The 22247-nt window shown below is 39.9% G+C and overlaps 1 protein-coding gene across 1 annotated transcript in view; it reads right to left on the bottom strand.

Moving 5' to 3' along the window:
- LOC108900771 (cingulin) overlaps positions 1-21466 on the bottom strand; it is a 28520-nt gene extending 7054 nt beyond the window's left edge. The window contains exons 1-12 of the mRNA XM_018701988.2: positions 21383-21466; positions 20860-21027; positions 20619-20702; positions 19676-19843; positions 17544-17774; positions 17215-17445; positions 15574-15675; positions 15352-15428; positions 14917-15061; positions 13281-13518; positions 6910-6994; positions 4341-4452 (exon numbers count right to left, since the gene is read on the bottom strand). Coding sequence (XP_018557504.2) covers positions 4341-4452; positions 6910-6994; positions 13281-13518; positions 14917-15061; positions 15352-15428; positions 15574-15675; positions 17215-17445; positions 17544-17774; positions 19676-19843; positions 20619-20702; positions 20860-21027; positions 21383-21451 — 1710 coding nt within the window. The 5' untranslated portion in view covers positions 21452-21466. The remainder of the gene's footprint in view (positions 1-4340; positions 4453-6909; positions 6995-13280; positions 13519-14916; positions 15062-15351; positions 15429-15573; positions 15676-17214; positions 17446-17543; positions 17775-19675; positions 19844-20618; positions 20703-20859; positions 21028-21382) is intronic.
- Between the last annotated feature and the right edge of the window lie 781 nt (positions 21467-22247).

The following is a 22247-nucleotide window of genomic DNA, read 5'->3' as shown; positions in this document are numbered from 1 at the left end:
AAATAAAAGTGAAGAGTCTGAACTCTGACTAAGCGAAATTAATTTCCTTCGTAAATACACAATCTGAGACCAAGAGCTTTCAGTAATCCAACACTTAAAAAATGTCCATAAAACATGAGATTTAAGAATAAGGGAGAAACAATCTCTATATATCTATGTGCTTATTTCAAATTTTCTCTCATCCTCCTCTTTCCTGTGTTCAGTTCAATTCATCATGCCTTATATGCCCCTCACATGAACCTTTACACCTGCAGAAACTTTTCATGGTTTCATGGTTAGTTCCTGCATCTGCCTTGCACAGAAACACAGACAAAGAGTGTATGACAGGTAAGAGAGGCACAGGAAGTTGTAGAGACGACATGAAGGAAAAAAAAACAGGGTTAGTTTGTCTGTTTGACTGTCCTACTCATCTCTCAAATGAATTACAGCTGTGTAGCTTAATGAGCTGTGTTTGAGAGTGATGGGACACAAGGACACACATGCGTGCACACACACACACACACACACACACACACACACACACACACACACACAAAATAAATAGGAAGTCCATTCCATGGTTAAACAGTCAGACAATTGGTCCACTTCTCTTGATTCATCAACTAAACAAATGAGCTTCATTTATCTGTCCTCATTTCTCCAACATCAAACCTGTGCGAGTGTGTGTATGTGTAAAAATGCTGATTTACCGCAGGTCATTCTAAGCTAATTAGGCCAGACTTGGGGCTTCTATCAGGTATAATGAGTGAGATCAATGGACAGATAAGACCGTTCCAGAGACCAACTCTCTCTAGCATCACCAAAATGAAAATACTACTCTATCCAGTTCACCCACACAGCCACTTACAGGTGAACATGTACATTTGGGCATCTTATGCAAATATTATTACATAACAGCAATGTTAAGATGCTAAATTGCTGTCTATCACTGCCAACATGGTGAAGAAAATGGAGGAAACTGATGCAAGTGAATATTTATTTTGCCCACCTCCATGTTCGTCTACTGTACAGAATAAAACAGCATCTTGGAACCAGTTATGATTCAGTGTCTAGATTAAGCAAGGACCAGTCTTTGGCACCCTACTGGCTCAAAGTGATTAAAAGCTACTGTCTAATTGTATTTCTATGGGATGACATCAATAGTTTAAAAGATTTTGGGAAACTAAGAAAAGTTTATGGGCATGAAAACACACTCATAAACTTTTGCTGTCTGAAAACTTTGCTGCAAATTCTCATTAAAACTGTTTGAAATTTTTTACCCCATGCTAAAAGAAGCTGAGGTAAACACACTAATGACTATGATTGTGTGTGTGTGCGTGTGTGTGTGAGACAGACAGAGAGAGTAAGGGAGAGGAAAAAGGAGAGAGAGATGATCAGATCAGTCACAAAAACATGCCTCATGTTTACCATGACTTGTATTTGAACTGGACTCATGCAGAGGGACAGGATCGAGTGAAGTGTGTGTGTCTGTCTGTGTGTGTGCTGAGCAGCTTACATGCAAGCACAAAGTTGACCAGCAGATAACATGCAAATCCTTTTCTTATCAGAAAAGAGACATTAAACAGACCCAGAAAACATAAACAAGATTCTGAATGAAACACACATACCACAAACACACACACGTCCACACCTTGAATACAAAGACATACAGAAAAAGACAGAGCTAGCTGAGGTTCAGCTACTGTGCACCGAGGCAATTTGTAATATAGATTTCCTCTATAGGCCACTGTAGTGTACCATTTACCATTTCAAACCCTTTGATTTTTTTCACCAGTGGATAATTCATCTTCTGCTAGTCAATAACAGAGATTGGGACCTAATGAAGGAGTCATAGTCAGAACGGCCATCACACTGGTGTTTAAATACTGTTTGGAGTCAAATTCATTGAAAAGCTCATCTGTTGTTGAGATGATGGAAGATAGCAAGGATGCAAAGGGGAAATGTAAGGGATTTTGTACAAGTGAAGGATTCAACCAGTGACTACACAGATACACACAGACATACAGAGAAGTACACACACTCCCAAGCAGTTTACTACGATTACAGTAACATAAACATAAAGCATAAAATTGATTCAATCATTTAAAAACAGCAAAGCTTTAAATACAAGTATGAAATGGCCTTTGTTGTACAGTAAACATTGTGTTCATACTTAGTCTTTGGAAATTACCTGAAGCTTTTCTTAAATAGCAATCACCCAAACAAAGGTCAGAGTGGAAGTCCATGACTGACACTGCTAAGTTTCAGAATTCATCAGGTTATCTTTCCATTAACTTGATAGGAAGTTGTTTTCCTATCAGGAGCACAACCGCCTATCTAGTCACAGTGACTACATGATGCTTGCTGCTTGTTAGAGGCTTGTGGCATCAGTTCCTTGAATGAGTAGTTTCATGTTTTACCTCTTCATTTTCTTGCTGAGAGTAAAATGAGAAGACATATACCACTCTCACATTCGTCAGTTAAATATAGGGATATGTGTTAAGCCTGCAGGCAGTTAGTTTAGCTTAGCATAAAGACTTGAAGCAGGGGGAAACAGCTAGCCTGGTTCTGTCCAAAGGTTGAGGGACTATTTCTTGGCTAGGAGCAGTAACTTCCTGGAGTCTCTGCTCAATGCCTGGGATCCTCATAGTGAAAAAACTCTGGATCTTACATAGTTGACAGAAATTTGCAAGTTGTCATGTTTTACACTTTGGTTTTTGGGTGGATTAAACAAACAAACAAACAAAAATGTTAACTAGTGAGCTTTAGAGGTGCCAGTAAGTGTATGTTATGTCTTTGTGCTAAACAAGGCTACCTGACTGCTTCCTATTTTGAACATACTGATATGAGAGTAGTAGAAATCTTTCTCATCTAACGTTTGATAAGAAAGATAATAAGCCTATTTCTTCTAATATCAAATATTTATTAAAGAATGAGAATACTTGACTTTGATACAAATATGCTCATTAATACTATAACATTTATGGAAACCATATCAACAATTGCACCACCCCTATTTCAGCTCAAGGAAATTGTTTCTTCGAATACAAAAGAAACAAACCTTTACTTTATGCTTGATTATTCATACACTGGTAGCCATTGCCATGTCTACTTCATGTAAAACTCTGACTTGACGGACCCCTGACTAACTCTGACATGTCAAGCAATATGTTTGATCAGAAATTGTACAACAGAGAAAAGAGGGCCAGTCACACAGCAAAGGCAGAGATGAAAGGATTTCCAAGAGTTGAGAAATAGATGAAGAACTCTTTGCGAGCACTAGCTTGGCTACCGACTGACCAATCAACTGGCCTAAGTCGGTGTCTTACTGGCCCTGGGCAATCACTATTGTCAAACCCTGGTGTACTAATGTTAAGAGAAAAAAGGAGAGCCATACTATGTGGGCTGCATTATTCACAAGGATGGAGTGAAAAAGAGAGTAAGGTGAGGGAGAGCAACTGAAAGAGAAAGAAATGGAAAGAGAGGAAGACAGGGAAACACATGAGAAAAAAGGAGAGGGAAAGACAAAACAGAGAGAAGGGGAACAGAGGACAGAGAAAAAAAGAAACAAAGGCAGGCAGGAAGAAAGGAAAGAAAAGGAGTAACTTTAAGAAGACACTGAACAAAATGCAAAATCAAGATCCGAGAGAGCACCATGGTGCACAGAAGCTTTAGACTGAATTCAAAGTTTGTCGAATCTAAATGAACATCACTTCCCCGTCCTGGCTTTACCCTTAATTATCCATTCTGCCTTTGTACAGCAGCGGCTCAGCTCTGACAACTGCTCTCCCCTGAGATTCCCCCACGCTCCCAGCCAGAACATTAGGGAATATCAGGGAATATTACTCCCAGGAATTAACGCTCCAAATCACCTTGCCAGGTTTAGGACCCGCATACACCCCTCCCTCTCTTGGACAAGATAATCCAGGCTGTAGCACCGGATATATGCCACTAATCATCAAAAAGGTAGGGGGGTGGGGGGTGGGGACGGGGCAGGAGAGAGAAGTGGAAGGAAGGAGAGGGGAAGAAGACCTTGGAGGGCATTAGAGGAGAGGAGAGGAAACCTTAACATAGGTATAATAGTATTGTTTATATAGTACAGTAGACCTGGCTCAAAATATTAACTTAAATTGGTCGGGTCAGTGACAAAAATCAATACAGTGACTGGCAGGAAGAGCAGATAATTACGTTTAAATGATATGAAGTTGTAAAATCGGTATAGCTTTCTGTGAGTACAGAGAGTATCTCAGCAGTTGAGATGACAAACACCTCACCTGCACAGTGCTCCAAGCCGCTTTAAACAAACACTCCGAATTATTTGCTGAGGCTGTGTCACTCAGGTCTGGTGTGTATTTATTTACCTGGTCCTGTGCATCTCGTTTCTCTCTCTCTGCCTTGAGTTTCTGATTGACAGCCTGTTGAAGGTTCTTCCTGAGCTCTGCCACCTCCGTCTCCAGCTCCATAGCCATTGACCTGCATGCACAAACAACAACATTGGGATGTCTTACTATAATATCCTAATTAAGGTTAATTAAAAAAAGATAATTTAATAAAAATCTATTGCTAATTATTAGGCATCTTCATAAAACTAATTTCAATCTTTAATGACTTTCCCATTTACTATTACCATAAATGTTCCTAAAAACAATCACAAACACATTTAAAGTATTTTATTTGAATATTAAGTCTCCAGGTTTGCACACATGTTTAATGTAGAGTATGTGTGAGTATCTGAGTACGTGTGTGTATATGTATGTGTGAGTGTGTGTGGCAGCCGAGCTAAGGGAATGTGAAGGGGATCAATATGAAAGGGTCTATTCCTGCCACGCAACTGTGCGTCTGTGTGTATGCGAGTCAGTTAGTGTCTGTGTACATGTGTGCGAGCGAGTTTGTGTGTGCCAGCTGCCCTGGCTACAGCGGGATCAATACGACAAATGATTACCATTTCCACAAACCTCCCTCCACAGCCGCGCTCCAGCCGCTCAGTGAGCCTCAACACCCCCATCAACCCCGTTCACACTCGTACATACACAGACCAAAACAAACCAGCCCCACTCTTGACCCACACCTCTAAAAGCAAATACGAAAATGAGACATTACACGTTTCTGAATAGTAAAAATATACATGCTTTTTAAAGGCAAAAGTTCTACGACAGTGATCTGAAGTTAGTCTTTTATAGATTTTAGCATATTATAGATTTTACCATGCAGTGAAAGACCACAAACTCAGCATTTGACTATAAGTTTTTATTGGCATTTGTGTTAAATTGACACATCCAAAAATACCCAAAAATATTGCACAGTTCAATATTTACCCCTCTCCCTCTGTACATCCTTTGTTATTTTTACAGCTAATCGTTTAGTCTATTACATGATAAAAACAATGGCCTATCACAACTTATCATAGATCCTTCAAGCTATGGTTTTCTCTGCTGATCAATTAATCATACAACCACTGGATACTCACATTTGAGAAGCTGGGACTGGATAATGTTTGTCATTTTTACTTGAAAAATGACTTACATAACTAACCTGTTGCCAATTAATTTTTTGATCAATTTTTTGACTAATTGACAGACTGTTTCAGCTCAAATTATGAGGTATTTTTGAGTTAATTTTTTATCTTTATTAGACAGTGTACAGTAGAAGGTGACAGAAAATGAAGAGTGTGGGAGATGGATGCTCACATGCAACACAGATCCCAAGCTGTACTCGCTGTATTTTTTTGTTTTAATAAAAAAGTCAGAGTAGAGAATTCATCATAACATGACATCAGAAGGTACAACCAGCAACAACTTGGCAATTTTAATTATCTTTTCAAATAATAAATAAAAGATTCAAGAAAAATCTATATACATTTTAAAATATACTATCAAAAGATGAATATTTGTCTATTTCTGTGCATGCAGATTAATTGAGCAGTAAAGTTAAAGCCCATACTAAAAGAGTAACTCGGTGGTAGTAAAAGCTGAAGCAGAATCAGAACAGCCAAAACAAAAAGGAAAGACAATGCCTGATAGATTGGTCCACAGAGAGAACACATGATAGGATGAACAGAGCAGGAGAAAGACGGGAAAGAAAGAGAGGAGGCATCCTGTGGAGAAAGGAGGGGATTTCCCACAGCACAGATGGAAGCCATTAGTATGGTGTTGTTGCTTAAAAACCTTTCATGTCTTTGCAGTTATTAGATAATACTGGGTTAACAGTAAACAGTATGATTCTGCAAATGGATATAATATGCAGACACAGCGATTGTTTTACCATCCAGTACCTAAAATTGGTTTAAATGTAATAAAATGCAATAATTCAGAATGTAACCTATAAAGTCTCCATGCCGAGTTTTAAATTGTCGGTTGACGAGGAAAATGTTCCATGGCTCAACTTAACCAAGAAACTCCCTGAGACGGAGACCGTTGCAGTGAGGTCATGTTGAAGCCAAAGCCACAACCACAGCTATGCGCGCACAAACAGAAACACACAAACACACTCTTTACTGGGTGATACATGCTTGCTGATGTCATCACCGCAGCTCTGGTGACACACAGGGGTCAACCAGGGGTCTCACATCTGAACTCTGAACTTCGTGACCTAACATCTGCTTGCCTACCGTGTCCCATCAATACACATTTTGATGTTTAAAGAGAACAGAAATTGTCAGTCATTTTGAGTTGACATGATGGGTTATTAAATCCTTAGAAAAGATCATGTAATGTCTGGTAAACCCAAAAGTTAGGCATTTTGCTTTGTAGACTCTCTTAAGCAATGTACATATTTAGAGTTTAGGGGTGTTCTGTTCAACACATGTTCAGTTAAACAGCCTACTGCACGCCGCACATAAAAAAGCTAAATGTTTTTGACTACTGAGCTTACACAGGGGACGATGGGAAATGGGATAAGAGAGGAAGCTTCTTTCCCTCTCTCCCTTCTTACCTTATTTTCTCCTCTGCTAGCTTTCCCTCATTCAGACACCCCTCCATCCGCCTCGCTTCCTCTGCATGGGCTGCCAAATCCTCCACTGAGCAGGAGAGACAGAGAAAGAAAGTGTGAGATAAAGAGCAACAGTTCACTTCAGACACTCTTGGTTAAGATTCATTAGAGAGCAGACCTAATTCAAATTGCCATATGACAGAAAAAAAAATACATTTTCCAATTGAGATATTAATACAATTGTTTCAGATACTTTGTCAAGCTCCTCAGGAGGTGAATTTTCAGTGTATTCAAAGAAAGAAATATGCAACATGAGTAAATATTTCCATAGTGCTTCACATATTCCAACAGACCAAGGTTAATGGAATGATTTACAAAACATGCATACACCGAGGTGATTAGTGATTCTCATCAAGTTCAACACGAGTGGGAAAATATGAACTGTGAGTCACCTTCAAAGCAAAACGAAGAAGTCTGCCACAGAAGAGGCACTGAATGCCTTTCAGAGGCGGAGAAGGAAGGAGTGAACGTATTGCACTGCTTACACTTAGATGGGGCGGCAGCCCTTTTGTTGAGACACAAAAGAAATTCTCCCCAACCTCGTCAATAGATGGCACTCTTTACCTTGAGCAGGCCACTTGAGCTCATACACTGTAGCCCTTCAATCACATTCCCTTTTCAGCCGTCTCTTCCGTCTACATGCAATAAAACCCCATTGTCCTACACTTAGTAGTTTAGCACATCGAGCGGATGCATAATAAACCACTAGTCAGGTTCCTTGGTTAGGTTTGCTTTTGCAGGCCCTTTTCAGTTTGAATTTAAAATTTAGGATTCGCTTCCTTCCCCCCTTTTTTTGTTCTGCATGCTGTTTTGTGAGTCAATGTTTCTTCATAGCTCTTAAAACCTTTTCACTAAATTCAGTATTCATTGAATATAACATAAACTGTCAGCCATCGGTGGCCAAGGCTAGTGAATATTGAGAAGGTGTGTGCACTGAATATGTAGAGGTGTGTGCACTCCTGAGTGTGCGCGTGTGTGTGTGTGTGTGTGTGTGTGTTGAATATTTACAGGACGGACCTTGACTTTGTGGGTGTGCATGTGTATTTGACTGTATGAAATAGAAATAGAGAAATGCTTAGTGTATTGCTGTAATGCTTTTAGGGCCACGCACCATGCTGTGATGGTAGTGGTGGGACAGATTGAATAGAGGGAAGCTAAAACCAACACCAGAAAGGAAGAAATACAGAAGAGAAAATCTACATTTAATAAAACCATGATTAATTCATGGTTTTGCAGCATCCAAACTGTTTAAACTGAAGCCCTAGGAAAATTGAAGCAGCAACTGGAATTGCTAAATATTCAACAATGCACAAACACTTTTATTTGTGTGTGTATGTGCATGTATGCGCCCTACCTTTTTTTTTTTTTTTTTTTAAACCAACCTCAAGGTAAAGGTTTGCTATGACTCTCAATGATCAATAAAGCAGAGATGTGAGAACTTGAGGTGGGGATCAAATTCGCATTCAAGGCATTAGTCTGGGGGTGACCTCAGTGACACCTCCCACCGGGGGAGGCCACAGAGAGAGCAATTAGCTGCATAGACTGACCATTTACACAAACTCTCCGATTTGCACCCAGACACACATAAGCAGAGGTACAGACACGTAAACACACACACACCTGAAACACACACAAATATAAAAATTTCTGTAAATAGAAAAACAGACACAAAATTGTAGAAAACAAACAGCAGCATACATACACCAGGTGTTTACTTTAGATAAATGGATAACATCAGGGGTATATTTAGCTGAGAAGGGACTGATGACCAAATACAACTAAAATGTTTCACATTGAATGAAGATCCACAAAGGATTTTGGATTTCTTGACACTTCTTAGTGGCTTAAAGAAAAACAGCAGTCCATATTATGCGGTTTGGGGTCTTTTACAACCTGTTTTTAGTGGCTTCATGAGTTAAGTTATGACATTAGTCCACAATCTAAGATCTTGGGTTCCTCGCTCTCTCACTTTCTTGACCCTTTTATACTGGCTTCACAACTTAAGGTATGACATTAGTCTATAATCTAACTTTCTCTCGATCTCTCTCCCTCACAACGCCTTCATATGAGCTTCAAAGCCTGTCATACAGCATCAGCCTATAATCACAGATCTGCGGTCAGATTACCCTGGTCTCACAGCTAACCTTTAACATGAGAAGGATGAAAACCCAGCTAACCCTGAATCAGTGGTTGGGGCTAGGCTGGGCCCTGCCTGGCCCTCATAAAAGCTTCATAAGGCTTCATAGGGGCTTCCTTTGGCTTTGTTGGGGGATTCGTAGCGGGCTAAGGTGCTCCCAAGAGACGTCCCAAAGCCTCCCAAGACTCTTTCTCTCTCTTTCTGAAGTTTCATGGGCTTGCAACACTGCTTTTGGGTATAAGCCAAAAGGTGCAGGCACACAGCCGCACACCGTCATGCACACAAATACACCACAAGAAAAAAAAAAATCGTATGCACACAACAGTGAACACTCACAAAGACAAAGACTAACACACACATAGGATCTAAAACTCACTCACACACACACATACACCCCAACACACTCCCCTCTTGCTCTCTCCTCTTCGCTTTATTTACAATCCTCTGGCAGCGGTACAAGGGCCCGGGGCTATAACACACGGCACCTAATGCTCAAACTGCCAGGTAATCTCATGTCTGACATCCCCCTTTGATAGAAACTGATCAATAGACTCTTGTAAAGGAGTCATTTTCTCTGATGTTTCTACCAACCACTTCTCTCTATCTCTAGCTCTCTCCCCTTCTCTCTCTCTCTTCCCCCCTTCTCTTTTATTAGCCATACATTTATAATTCATATTTCAGTGGGGCTGAGTTTGCTCTGAGACAAAGGGGGGCTTCTTTGTGTAATAAAGAACAATGGTGGTGAAATGATGGGGAGAAATGCCAGTGTTTGCTGCTGGTTCCGGTGAACAACAGTTTTGGGGATCGATAGAGTGTGAAATGGGATTATAGCTAGTAATAGAGGTGAATTGGAGGAGAGAGGCCTGTGCACGTGTGCGTCCAGGGATCCAGATTGGATAGCAGCACACACACACGTACGCACACACTCATGCGCACACACCCGTGCACACAATAATGATTTCATCATCTTTAGGCAGATGTACATCAGCAGCACAGAGGGGTGGTAATATCATATTTCTGTTTTTGTGGGAGTGTGGAAATATGGATATTGTGTTTTTGTTTATGCTGTTATTTCATTTGTTGTCACACAGTATCACATTTATTTCACATTACGGCCAACCTTACAACACATCTTATTTAAGATGTAAGATGACACCATCAGTCACATTTGAATATTTTAAACATCAGCCTCTGCTTGAATTTCACAGTCAGGTGAATGAAAACTCTTTTCCCTGAACAATTAACCAGCCATTTCAATTATACCAAATACCATTTTCCATGGAACTGATTAGTAACGCAATCTTTACTTATCTAAACCTGTCTTGTTCTCTTTTTAGACCAGTAGCAGTAGACTGTACATTACCCGTATACTATGAGTGCTACATCATCTTGATCAATACTGTACACACACTGGCATATTCTTAGCACCACATGTAGTTTAGTGAAGTGTTGTGTGATTTACCCTCTGGACTCACTGTTTTGTATGAAACAGGATATCTAGTGAGCTGAGAATCATACAGAAAATGCATGCTGTCAAAGAGTGACAGAATCTGACACATACAGTCATACGCCAAGTTTAAGGACTTTTTTCTCTCCTTTTTAATCACCCCCTTCTTTCTCGTCTCTGCACCCTCTGCTGACACAGTCTGATTGAATCCAGCTGCCTTCAGATGCTTCAATCTCATCCATGTGACACTTTTATGGGCAGAAATATGTGTCACTAGAAACTGAATTTGAATCATTTGAATTTGGATAGCTCAACTTGAATAATTGCATTAAAAACTGAATTTGGATCACGTAATTTAAATTTGTGTTGTTTAGCTTGAATAACTGCATTTACAAACTGAATCTGAATACCATAGTTTGAAATTGAATTATTTAGTTTGGGACTGAATTCCAATAAACTTGAGACTGAATGTAATATTATGATATCAAATTAATTTGCTCTGAAATTGTCTTTGATCCTCGCTAAAAATTCAACTCTCTTAATGCCTCTACATTCAGTTCACACAATTTGAATTCAGTCCTTGTAAGTCAATTTCAGTTTACTGAGACACACATATGGTCACTGAGAAAGAGCAACAGAGTGCAGATTCACAGAACTCTTTTTCACGTCAAAATAAATGGACAGTTTCATTATGCATAACATTAATAGTCTATTGGTCACCCCATCTACTTGATATCACACAGTGCCAGCACTCTGCTGATACAAATGTGGACTTAAGTAACTAATCAAACACACAGTTTCTAACTCACGCCATATGAGCTAACGTTAATGCTGTGCACGTGACATCTAGTAGATGGGGTGTGAGAACTGAATATGGGGGTATACAGAAACAGTTTCAGAGCTAAAAAAAATTCTAATTACTCAGATTCAGTTTTTCAATGCAGTTATTCAAGTTGAGCAATTCAAATTTAAATATAAATGATTGAAATTCAGTTTCTAGTGATACACTAGATTTCTGCCCATACATGTCCCTGGTTCCCAACTCATCCTCCTACCCTCTACTTCTTTCTTCCTTTGACATTCCCTCTATCTTTTAATACAACACCCGTCACATCCCAACTACAGTTTTGTACACTATAGGCCCAGTTAACTGTGGGATTCAGGTATCATGTTACCAGTCTCACATCATCAAACAAATAAACAGGATGCCAAGAGCAGGATGCCAATAGCAAAGATAAACAAACTGGATATAGCCTATGTACAACAATATGAGAATATATGTTAATAAAGAATATAAAATAACATAAAAATATCTTAAATATGTGATCATGGTGAATAATGTCTGATGATGAGCATCTAGCTCTCCTCTAGCTATGATTTTATACCTCTTTGTATATAGTACTGTTCTAAAACTTTGCAGTCTAACCTGTTCATTTTTCCAATCCACTCCATCCTAGACCATATCTACTGTTATCAGGCAGAAAGAAACGTCACCACTCATGGCAATGTTTTCAAAATACAGAAAGAACCTTGACAAGGGCTTCATGTTAATAAAAAGGCCTTTTGTTCATGACAGTAATTTCTCAAGCTGACTCCTCACCCAGTCTATTCAGGCCACTGCTATATCCAGGTAAACAATGCCCCCTTTGTTATAATAATGCATCTTTATTCTTCTTAAGTCATTACAATAGGCTCTGCGTTAGTGGATTGTATTTGCTGAAGGTAAAAGCTGAATAATATGTGGTTTTGTGTGGAGCGTGGAGTTGAGGGAATGCGTTTTGATCACAGACAAAGGCCAAGCTACACAGCGTTGTCCTTCTGTCTCTATCTTGTTAATGAGCAGTGTTCACCAAGCAAGCCAGCCACTGTCTGCCACAGAGAGAGACCTCAGATTCATCTCTCTGCGGACAATAGGTGACTGTGTGCGTGTGTGTGTGTTTGTACCTTGGAGAGCAAGTGTGTATGTGCTAATTAAAGCAGTGGGAGTGGGGAGAAATGGCTGTGTGCGTGTGTATGTGAGGTGTTTGCCTGGCGTGACCGTAGATGTGTACGTTAATTCTTAATGAGACATTTCTGTGCCCAGAGAGACCCAGCCATCACCATTCCTGCACTGACACACTACTACAAAGGCCACCACCGGGCATGCGTGTGCACACACACACACACACTCAAACCAGATCATTACCATACAGCTAAAGCAGTGCACCATTAAATCAAACCTCAATCTACAGTCTGTGTGGGTGAATGTGTGTGTGCGTTTGTGTATATGTCTGAGTTAACTTTGCATGCAGACAGCTAGCAACCGAATAACCACATTGCTGTACTGCTGCTGGCTAATTTGAGATAACTGATTGAGCTAACAGCAGTGTGGCTGGCTCCATAACAAAAGGCAGGACACACTATACAGTTCCTCTAGACTGTGATGGGTTTCTGATGGACAAAAGTTCAGTGTCATACAAATGTTCATAGCCAGTGAGATAAAAACAATTCTCAATTGTTTATATAAAAATGCTTATGTTGACTTTATGCTTATACACCACTTGTTTGACTGCACAGGTGAGAAAGCAGATTCCTTCAAAAAGACATTTTTAAGCTGTCAAATAAAAAAACTGTATATGTATATACACTGAATATGTGTATGTCATTGATTTAAAAGTTATCTGTTGATGGATAAATAGACAGATGGATGGATAAAATCAGTGACTGATGGATTTATTGACTGATTGTTACCTGTCACTTGGTGTTTGCAGCGTAGCTCCTCCAGCTCTTGGCTCAGCCGCCTGACAGTAGTGCTCAGGCTCTGTTTCTCTCTGACTGCACCTCTCATCCTCTCCTCTTCCTTCTGTAACTCCTCCTGAAGCCTCTGCATCTCTCCTCTCTGTATATCCAACTCTCTGGTCCTTCTTGCAGCCTCCTGCTGGGCCTCCTTCAGCTCCTCCTCTGACTGCCTGAGGAGTGCCACGGGTACCTGCAGCATAAGTAATGGCCAAAGAGGAACTGTGAATGAGTGACTAAATTTAATGTGTGTGCATGCCCTGTCCAGATCAGGTGTATTGCTAGACTATCTACAATGCATTTCACACGTGGCATCAAAAGGAACCTAAAATGTGTCTTGAGTGACCACATATTTGATTTTACTGCCCTGCTTGCATTTGCTTGTATCCATGTGAAACCTTGACTGACACTTAACAAAAAAAAAAAAAAAAAAAAAAAAAAGAATTGTGTTGAGGGGTTTAGAAGGCTCTGCATATTAAAAAAGTTACTAGGAAGTCTTTTAAGGATGGATTTATGCTCACACATCACATACTGTGTGGCATGTAGACACATGTCCCTGATGACTTGTGAGTGTGGCTTGAACACTCATTTTGTCCTTAATGTGTCCTGGGGGAGTTCACATATATATCAAGAGTTGTCTTCTTGTAATTGGTTCACCCAAAATGCAAATGTTAATTCTCAACAATTCCTAAGTCTGTGAACCATCTTATATTTTTCTACATTCTCTATTTCAGTTTCCTTCATAATCTTTCAATGTCAATAGCTCTGAATTCAGCCAGAGTATGTATGACGAAGCATTCATGCAAAGAATTAAATTCTTGTGAAATTATGTATATATGCATAATAAAGATTAATAATGTGTATGCATAATGTATGTGACAGATGTAGATGTAGCCTTCAATACATGTGTCCTTACATGACATAGACTCATTATGTGATATTCCACAGGGAAGTAAGCAGAAAGACCTGACATCAAGAGGAGACTATTCTACAGTTGTCCTAATGTCCATGGGTGTGCTTGTGAGACAAAGCATGTGTGTGCATGCATATAATCTAGGTAAGCATGAAATGTGTTTGCATTTGTATGTGCCAGAGAACCAACAATTTGTAAAATCAAATGTTCAAATGTTCTGACTTCTACCTACGCACCTACGCACCCACACCCACACACACACATACGAATGATGTGTCTATGACTGCCAGCAATGTTGGCACTCTGCCAGGCTACAGTCACCACTTTGAGTAATTTGAATATTTAGTGTCCCATTGAGCTCTTAATTGGAGTCAATTTCACCAGCCTTGGCACCGTTTGGTGCTTTAATTAATGGTGAGGCAATTTGTTTCTGCCGGGCAATCACAGGAAAATCACAAGTGGTGGGTGTGTGGTGCTGGTGGAGGTGGGTTGAGTACTCCTCTTTGGAAACTTGAATTGAATCTCCAGCTCATGTTCTTAGCCTGAGATGCATGCATAAGCAACATTTAAGGACAATGGATGAGGCCACTGAAGTCAAAAGTAAAGGGGAAAAGGTCAAAATAACACAGCTCTCTCTAAATTAGAGGACGGGTCAGCAGGTACGCATTACTTTAATACCTTTTGGGTGTCCGCCAGCTCAAGCTCCAGGCGTGTTACTTCGTTTTTCAGACGTGTCACTTCGTGTTCCAGCTGGCTACGATTGCTCAGGTGTGTATGGTGGGATGCAGCAAGACTTTTCTTCAGACCTGCTTTTTCCTGGCTTCTATGGGGAGGATAGCAAAGACTGACTGGTACGGATGAACTGCAGTGGAATGCTTAGAACCAACAAACAAGTTGAAAGAAAAAATAAATCAGATTACAGACTAGCCAAAGTAAAAGAAATTACTTGAACAGATAATGTTAAATTCTTCATGCATGTGTAATTTCATAAGCAGACTACTAAGAGGAGCGAGAGAAGGGGGTGGAGGCAGAAGGGAATGGCGTAAGAGGAGAGCCAAGGACAGGAACCAGGATCAGCAGAGGAGAATGAGAGTTTTATAGACTAGTTATTACTGTCGCTCCAGCTCTGACTTCATCTGAAGAATAGCCTTTTCACACTCCGCAATGCGCTCAACCTGTTCAGTACAGCGCTGAAACACACACACATGCAGATACAGACAGACACAAAAATGCAGATGATGGTATGTAGCTTAATTTTTTGTTCAAGTAAATCTGAAACTAACTGTAACTAAGTGCGATGATAATATGAACAAAATGTACTCCATATGACCTTACCTTCTGTAGCTGCTGTCTGTATCTTAGCAGGCTGTCGTACTCGTCATCAGAATGTGAATGACTCTGTTGATATAGCCGTAGGTCACATTCCATCGTCAGTTTCTATGAATTGAGAGAGCAAGTGAAATTAGTTGAAAGAAAACGAAAGAAAAAAAGGTAACATTTTAATGAATGGCATTTTAACATATTATATGCATTTTGGTTTACTAATAAATGACAAATGACACTGATGTGCCATGAAGGAAACACATCATTATATATTACACTGTATTGATTTGTTGCATCACAGAGCACAGAGACACATGGCCTTGGTGTTTCAAGCCCCAGCACAACCAGCCCAACACTAACAAGTGAATTGAGTGTGGGTGAAGTGCAATAGGCAATAATACCTAAGAATCTTTGGGGAAAAAAAAAAAAAAAAACCCTGAGAAAATTGCCTGTATTCATTGTGTAAAAAAATTGCTTAATGTATCACTACCCTCAATCGTAGTCTATTAGCTGCTGTCCTTTATATGGGTAAATTATGTAACTAATTCAAATGTAGATATCTTTGTATGAAAAGAGGGAAATTTTACTTAACTTCTAGTATTCATCTTTACGTTATAGTGAAATATTCCTTAGTGAGAATACAAATGGACTAGAATAGAGATAGCATTATGATACAATACTCAAGCTACGGTGTAAGGTATGAAAAGCTATTACTCGTACGTTCATTTTATATTAATTTTTTAAAACTGAAAAGTATTTAACTTTTTCTCAATTTAGATTTTCCTGTAAACAGGGAATTAAGGAATTAGCGACTTTAGGGTTAGCTGCACCAAACACTGGCATGAGGTAGAGAATTAGCAGGACGTGAAGCTCCATAAGAGCTCCTAACCTCTTGATAGGCGCCTCACAATCAAAGTCATTAGCCAGTGTAATAAAGGGCCTGAGATACAGCCATTCTTCAACAGCCTAACTCTTTTATAACCAACAGATTAAAGTTGATTGGATTAAAATGACATTCTGCCCGTCTGACCTTGGCGGCAGCAGTTAAGTTCATCCAAATTAAATTTCTCCGTAATAAAGATGATTCATTTGTTGCCTGACGTAGTAAATATAAAACAGAAAGAAAAGGGAGAAAAGATTAAGTGACACACGCCACTGCACACATGCACAAACGCACACTTGTACTTACGCATGCATGCGTACAATGACACACTCACACAAAGGAATATACCCATGCATGCACTCACACAACATTGAATGGAGCAGGCAAGCACCTGGGTGCACACACAAGAAGACAGACACCCATCTCAGCTAATCTAAACATTGAGACATGGTCCACATTTTCCTGTTGAAAACTCTGGTAATGTCTCATGAAAACTGCATCCTTAAAAAATACATGCAAACAATAAGAATACTGACATAACACAGGTTTCTTGTTTTGAAATGAAAGACTGTCCCCATTGGCTATTGGACTGATCACATCACCTCACAATGTTAACATGATCATCTCCCAACCAGCTTTATTGACTGTTCCATGGAAATTTTACAAGGATCTGCCCAGAGGGATAAATGACAACCTCTGGACTGTATGTATATCTGAATCTAGATTTATGCCTGTGTCTACATATGCTAATGTATACGGTGTGTCCTGACCTGCTGTTTGAGCAAGTCCACCTGCCCCTGCAATGATCCTGTCAGGCTTTTGAAGTGGTCCAGTTTTTGCTGACTCTCCCTCAGTATGTTCTGATTGGCCTGGAGCTCATCAGTCAACTGGTCAAGAGCCTCCTGTGAGCTCTCCCATTGGCCAACCTTTTCCTGGTACCGCCGCTCCATGTCAGCTTTCTCTCTCATCACTGAATGAGTTGCTAATTGGGAATCTCTTAACTGCAAATTAAACATAGTGAAGAAGGCAAAGGCAGAATTTTGTGAGAGAAAACTTATAGAGTAAGTCTGAAGCTAATGGAATCCAACCACTAATTTACCTGTTGCCGTGAATACTGTAGTTCTTCTTCTAAAAGTTCCACCTGCCCTTGCACCCTATGCACCTTCTCTATTGCTGCAGTGTACTTCTGTTTGAAAATTGCAACTGTTTGTTTTTGCTCCTGGGCTTGCAAACTAGCATCTTTTAGCTCCTTCTTCGCTCCTTTCAGCTGCTGATGAAGAAGTTCCATCTCATCCTCCTGCTTCTTTAGCTTCCCTTCAAGTGTCTCAACCTGAAAGCAAACACAATCAGATGTAATTCATATGTTGAAAGGAATAAACCTTTTCTTGTTACTTAAACATGCGTAATCTAAAGGTCTGGAAGAGTGGCCAAAACACTATACATTTTGATTAAAGCAGTAGGGAGCCTTAATGTATGCACAAATAAAGAATAAATAAGCTTTAAAAAAATGCTGAAATTATTACAGCAACAACCATCATCATCATTATGCTACAAAATCAGTGAAACAGAATACTTGATGCTTCATCATGACTAAATGTGCCTGACAAAAAATGTTATTAAAAAAAACACGTATAATGTTGAAATAGATGTATGCTAGTTTGTCTAACATGGTGCAATATACTGTGCTGCTCTACAGTAACCTCTGTCATAATAAAAAGGGGAACCCAGGAAGTGAAACCAGGCTTAATCCCGGTGTTACACTAGGAATCCTACCGTAGCTCACCTTTCAAGGGGAGAGGTTGAGAAAGTTAAACCCGCTCCAACACTCAGCTTGAGTTCATCCACGTTAATCCCGCTGTAATCTGGATCTGAACATGAGGGTTTACAACTAATGACAGCCAACTAGTTAGATTTCAGTGGTTCACCGTGGCTTGGTTTAACCAGGGATTAAATGGGCCCATCTAGGACTAACGATCGGTAGAAGGGAGCATGACTGAGTAGAAAACTTGCTCATGCAAAGAAAGACAGAGGCGCAAACCAGCGCAGAGGAGAAGAGAGGAGAGGAGAGGAGAGGAGGATGGAGGAGCACTATTAACTTTCATTCTCTACTTCAGAGTCAAAAACTGAACAACCTGTGTAGGTGTATCTCTGTGTGTGTGGATTGTTAAAAACCATTGACCCAGCCCATGTACACTTGCTTTTATTCATGCATGATGGTTTTACCCAAGGTTACCCAAGGTAACAGTCACACTATAAAACACACACATGCCAGCTTTATCTGCTGCGGCAATCACGCTTACTTTTTCCCTCTCTGTCTTTCCCTTTAACATATCTACAACCCTACAGTCAATACACTGATGGTGAATTTAGCATTTCTTTCTGTCACTGGATGAAAGGCTTCATAACAAGGCTTAATGGGAACATTATTGCTTTCTTGTGACCATAATCAAGAGCTTGTGCTTTGGGGAAAACAAACAACCCTCATTAAACATGTTGGAAAACACATCACTTTGACCCTCATGACCTGACGAACCTCATTTGGCCTGCCATTTGAGTATTCATGGCTGTCACATGAATACCCAAGTCGACCCTCAGCTGATAATAACTTTATTCTCCTCTCCTTTTTTTCTGAATCTCTTGGTCTATGTCTCCCTTTCTGTATTCATATTTGGGTCCAATTGGATGTGAGAGGTTGACAAACAGAGGGATCATCTTGTCTTGTTTGGTAATTCAGATGATGTAGATGGGGATATATGTAAGTTGACTGCAAAATAAAGCTTGTCTGCTGCAAACAGGTCAGTTTGTCGTTCTTGGCGGAAGACTCTGACTACCTGATTGTCTGCTGTGATCTAGATCACTCAGACTCAGATGCATAAGTGCATCTGATTTATCTTTTTGTTGTTCACTGGATTAGCATAGTAGGCTGTTTTTCACTCAACTGATAACTGAACACACAAAAGACCTGCCTCTTCTGTGGCTATGTGCCACTAACTTAAAATGTCTTTGAGCTTTGTGACCTCCGACTCTCAATCCTTCAGCCTGCTCTGCATTTGGCTGAGCTCAGATTTGTTCTGCTTCAATCAGCTGTGAAGCCAGGATGCTCCTTTTGCATTGATCCTGTGAGCCTCTTTCACAGCTTCCAGGTCAGAGTTCAACTTATCTATAGATTTCACCTGTAGGGGAGGTGGAGATGAGCAAAGGTGAAGAGGAGAGGAGGGAATTCTTCCTTACCTGTTGCAGATTACTACGGAGCTGATCATGAAGCTGCTGTTGTTCTTTCTCCCTCTGGTCTTTAAGGCGCTCTGTATCTCTGACCTTTTTGCTCAACTGACAGGCCTCTTCCTGGTGTCCCCTGGCTTTGTGGTTTAAGTGTCTTACCTCACCCTCTAGTGCTGCCACCTAAGCAAGAAAGAGAGAAAAACTGAAAAAGATGGAAATGGAACAACTTTATGTAGGCATACAAAGCACACACAGACAGAAAGACGGCGAGGGGGCGGCAGTAGTCTAAAAGTGAGGGAATGAGGCTTGAGTCAGAGAGTTTCCCAGTTTAGTCTCAGGACCAGCTGGGAAAATGTGGGCACAGCAGACATGAATGAGTAACGATTCCCCTTTCCTTAGCTCCAACTTTCGAGGAGCCTTTGAGCAAGCTGCTACACCTCCCTCTGTTCTAATGGAGCCGCTCAGTAGCCAACAGTAGAAGACTGTTGCTGGTTTTGGGCACTTCCCTCGAGTGGATGTGTGCAACTCTGTGGGTGTAAAGCAGGGCACTGTTGGCAAAAAAAAAAACACAAGGGCACTCACTGAACCTAGCCTCATCATATGAAAAGGAAAAAGGAAAAAACAAAAAATAGTAAGATAGGTTTAAGACCTCTGTAGTACTACCTAGAATGGAATTTAAGCCCTGAGACAAAACCAAAAAAACAGAAACAAATCCAGATAACCCAATTTATTTTTCATGCTACACAGCTGGAAGGTGTTAAACTGGTCATATTAAATGGTATGATCTTTTATCACTTGTAATTTGTTGGGCAAAATCTTTTAAAATTGCAACATAACCTGAAAATATATTCAAATCACACACAGATAATCAGAAATACGGTCATAAAGGCTGTGATAAGAACATAATAAGAAATAAAAGATAGGAAAAGCAAACAAAGCAAACAAGCCACCACACCTGTTCCTGTGTCCCCTGATACTTCTCTTCAGCTGTCTTCATTTCATCTCTTAACTGCAGAATTAACTTCTCTCTGCTTCGAACCTAAACACACAGAAAAAACAAAATTCCAATAATGTGTATGTTGCCATTTAGCCCATTATATTCCTTTAGATAAAGTCTTCATAAATAATATAAGATTTTGCACATGCATGCACAGAAAAACACGAACACATGTAGGCAGAGATAGAGAAAGATGAACCTCCAGGTGCGAGTTGTGCAGTTTCTCATGGCTCAGAGCCAAGTCAGCCTCCAGTCTCTCTTTGATCTGGTTCAGGTGGACACACTCTCTGCTCTGGTCCTCCATCGTGGCTTTCAGCTCATCCCTCTCCCGGTGCAGTCTCTCCAAATCTTGCTCTCTTCGGAACAACTGGGAAACACACAGCAAAATTAAGCCACTCAATCAGTGCCACAATTTAACCATTCAATTTAACCGTAGAACAACAAAAAAGATAGCTATAAATAACACCATCAGAAGTTAAAGTAATAAAATAGTATAAATTCTAGGATCACTCAACATCATCAATAACAATAAACAAAATATAAAATTATGCTGATTCTGATTTTGATTCAATTATCAAATCAACATTCCAGTAACTGCATTTATTTGATAATGGAATGAACAATTACATTTTATGACTGTCTTTTAACACAGTTAACATTAATATGAATCATGAGCATAAAAAAAAAATCAGTTTGGTGACTAATAAAGCTGCTGTTTTTACCTCTTTCTGATAATCGGAGTGCTGCTTCTTACTCTCTACGAGCTCTTTCACCAGCACACATATCTTCATCTCCCTCTTCTGCACCTGGAGGAAAAAGAGAGAAAAATGTTCTCATGGTTTGAGGATGCTGGATGATATTTCTTTAATTGCAAAACACAGACGTTCTTTTTGATGGTATTCTGACAAAGTAACATTATGTTAAGTCATATCTCCTTGCCTCACTGGCAACACAAACTGTACCTCAGGAAACAGCGGAACTTAGGTCACTGTTTACAAAACTAGAGATAAAATTTTCCAGTCTTGTTATCATACTTGTGTTTAAGGTAGCGATGGTGGTGGGTGGATGACGTTACGTGCAGAGAAATGGGTGTTTATACATCTCTTGAGTGTACAGCATGTCTGACAATTGCTTGTGTTTGTCTGTTTCCTTGGTGACCTTCTCTAATTACCCACTTCATTTCTATGCCAAATGTGTGTGTGTGGTGTGTGTGTGTGTGTGTGCCTGTCTGCACGTGCTTTCATGTGGGTGTGATTCCTCACAAGTTTGCTGGGGAAATGTTTTTTTGTTTTGTTTTTTTTTTTATCGCCTCTATCTATGTTCACTGTGTCTTGTCAAGGTATTTTTCCATCTGAGGTCAGTGAAAATGGTCAAGTAGCTACTATAATGTGCTGTGTATCATGATCCAAATAGATTTCTAATGTATTTTAGGATATTTTTGTCAGCACATATGTCTTTTTTTAGGTTGTTCAGGCTTTCCTTTAGACTTTTAGAAGCTGACATCAGAACTGGATCACCTCCAAAAACCACAAATTTTATTTGCATGTCTGGGAGTTGAAGACCCAGGACACTGGACTGCTGTAATAT

Source organism: Lates calcarifer, linkage group LG24 (genome assembly GCF_001640805.2).
Source record: "Lates calcarifer isolate ASB-BC8 linkage group LG24, TLL_Latcal_v3, whole genome shotgun sequence".
Taxonomy (NCBI): Eukaryota; Metazoa; Chordata; class Actinopteri; family Centropomidae; genus Lates; species Lates calcarifer.
The sequence above is the reverse complement of the archived record's forward strand: the minus strand, read 5'-3'. Positions and strand labels throughout refer to the sequence as shown.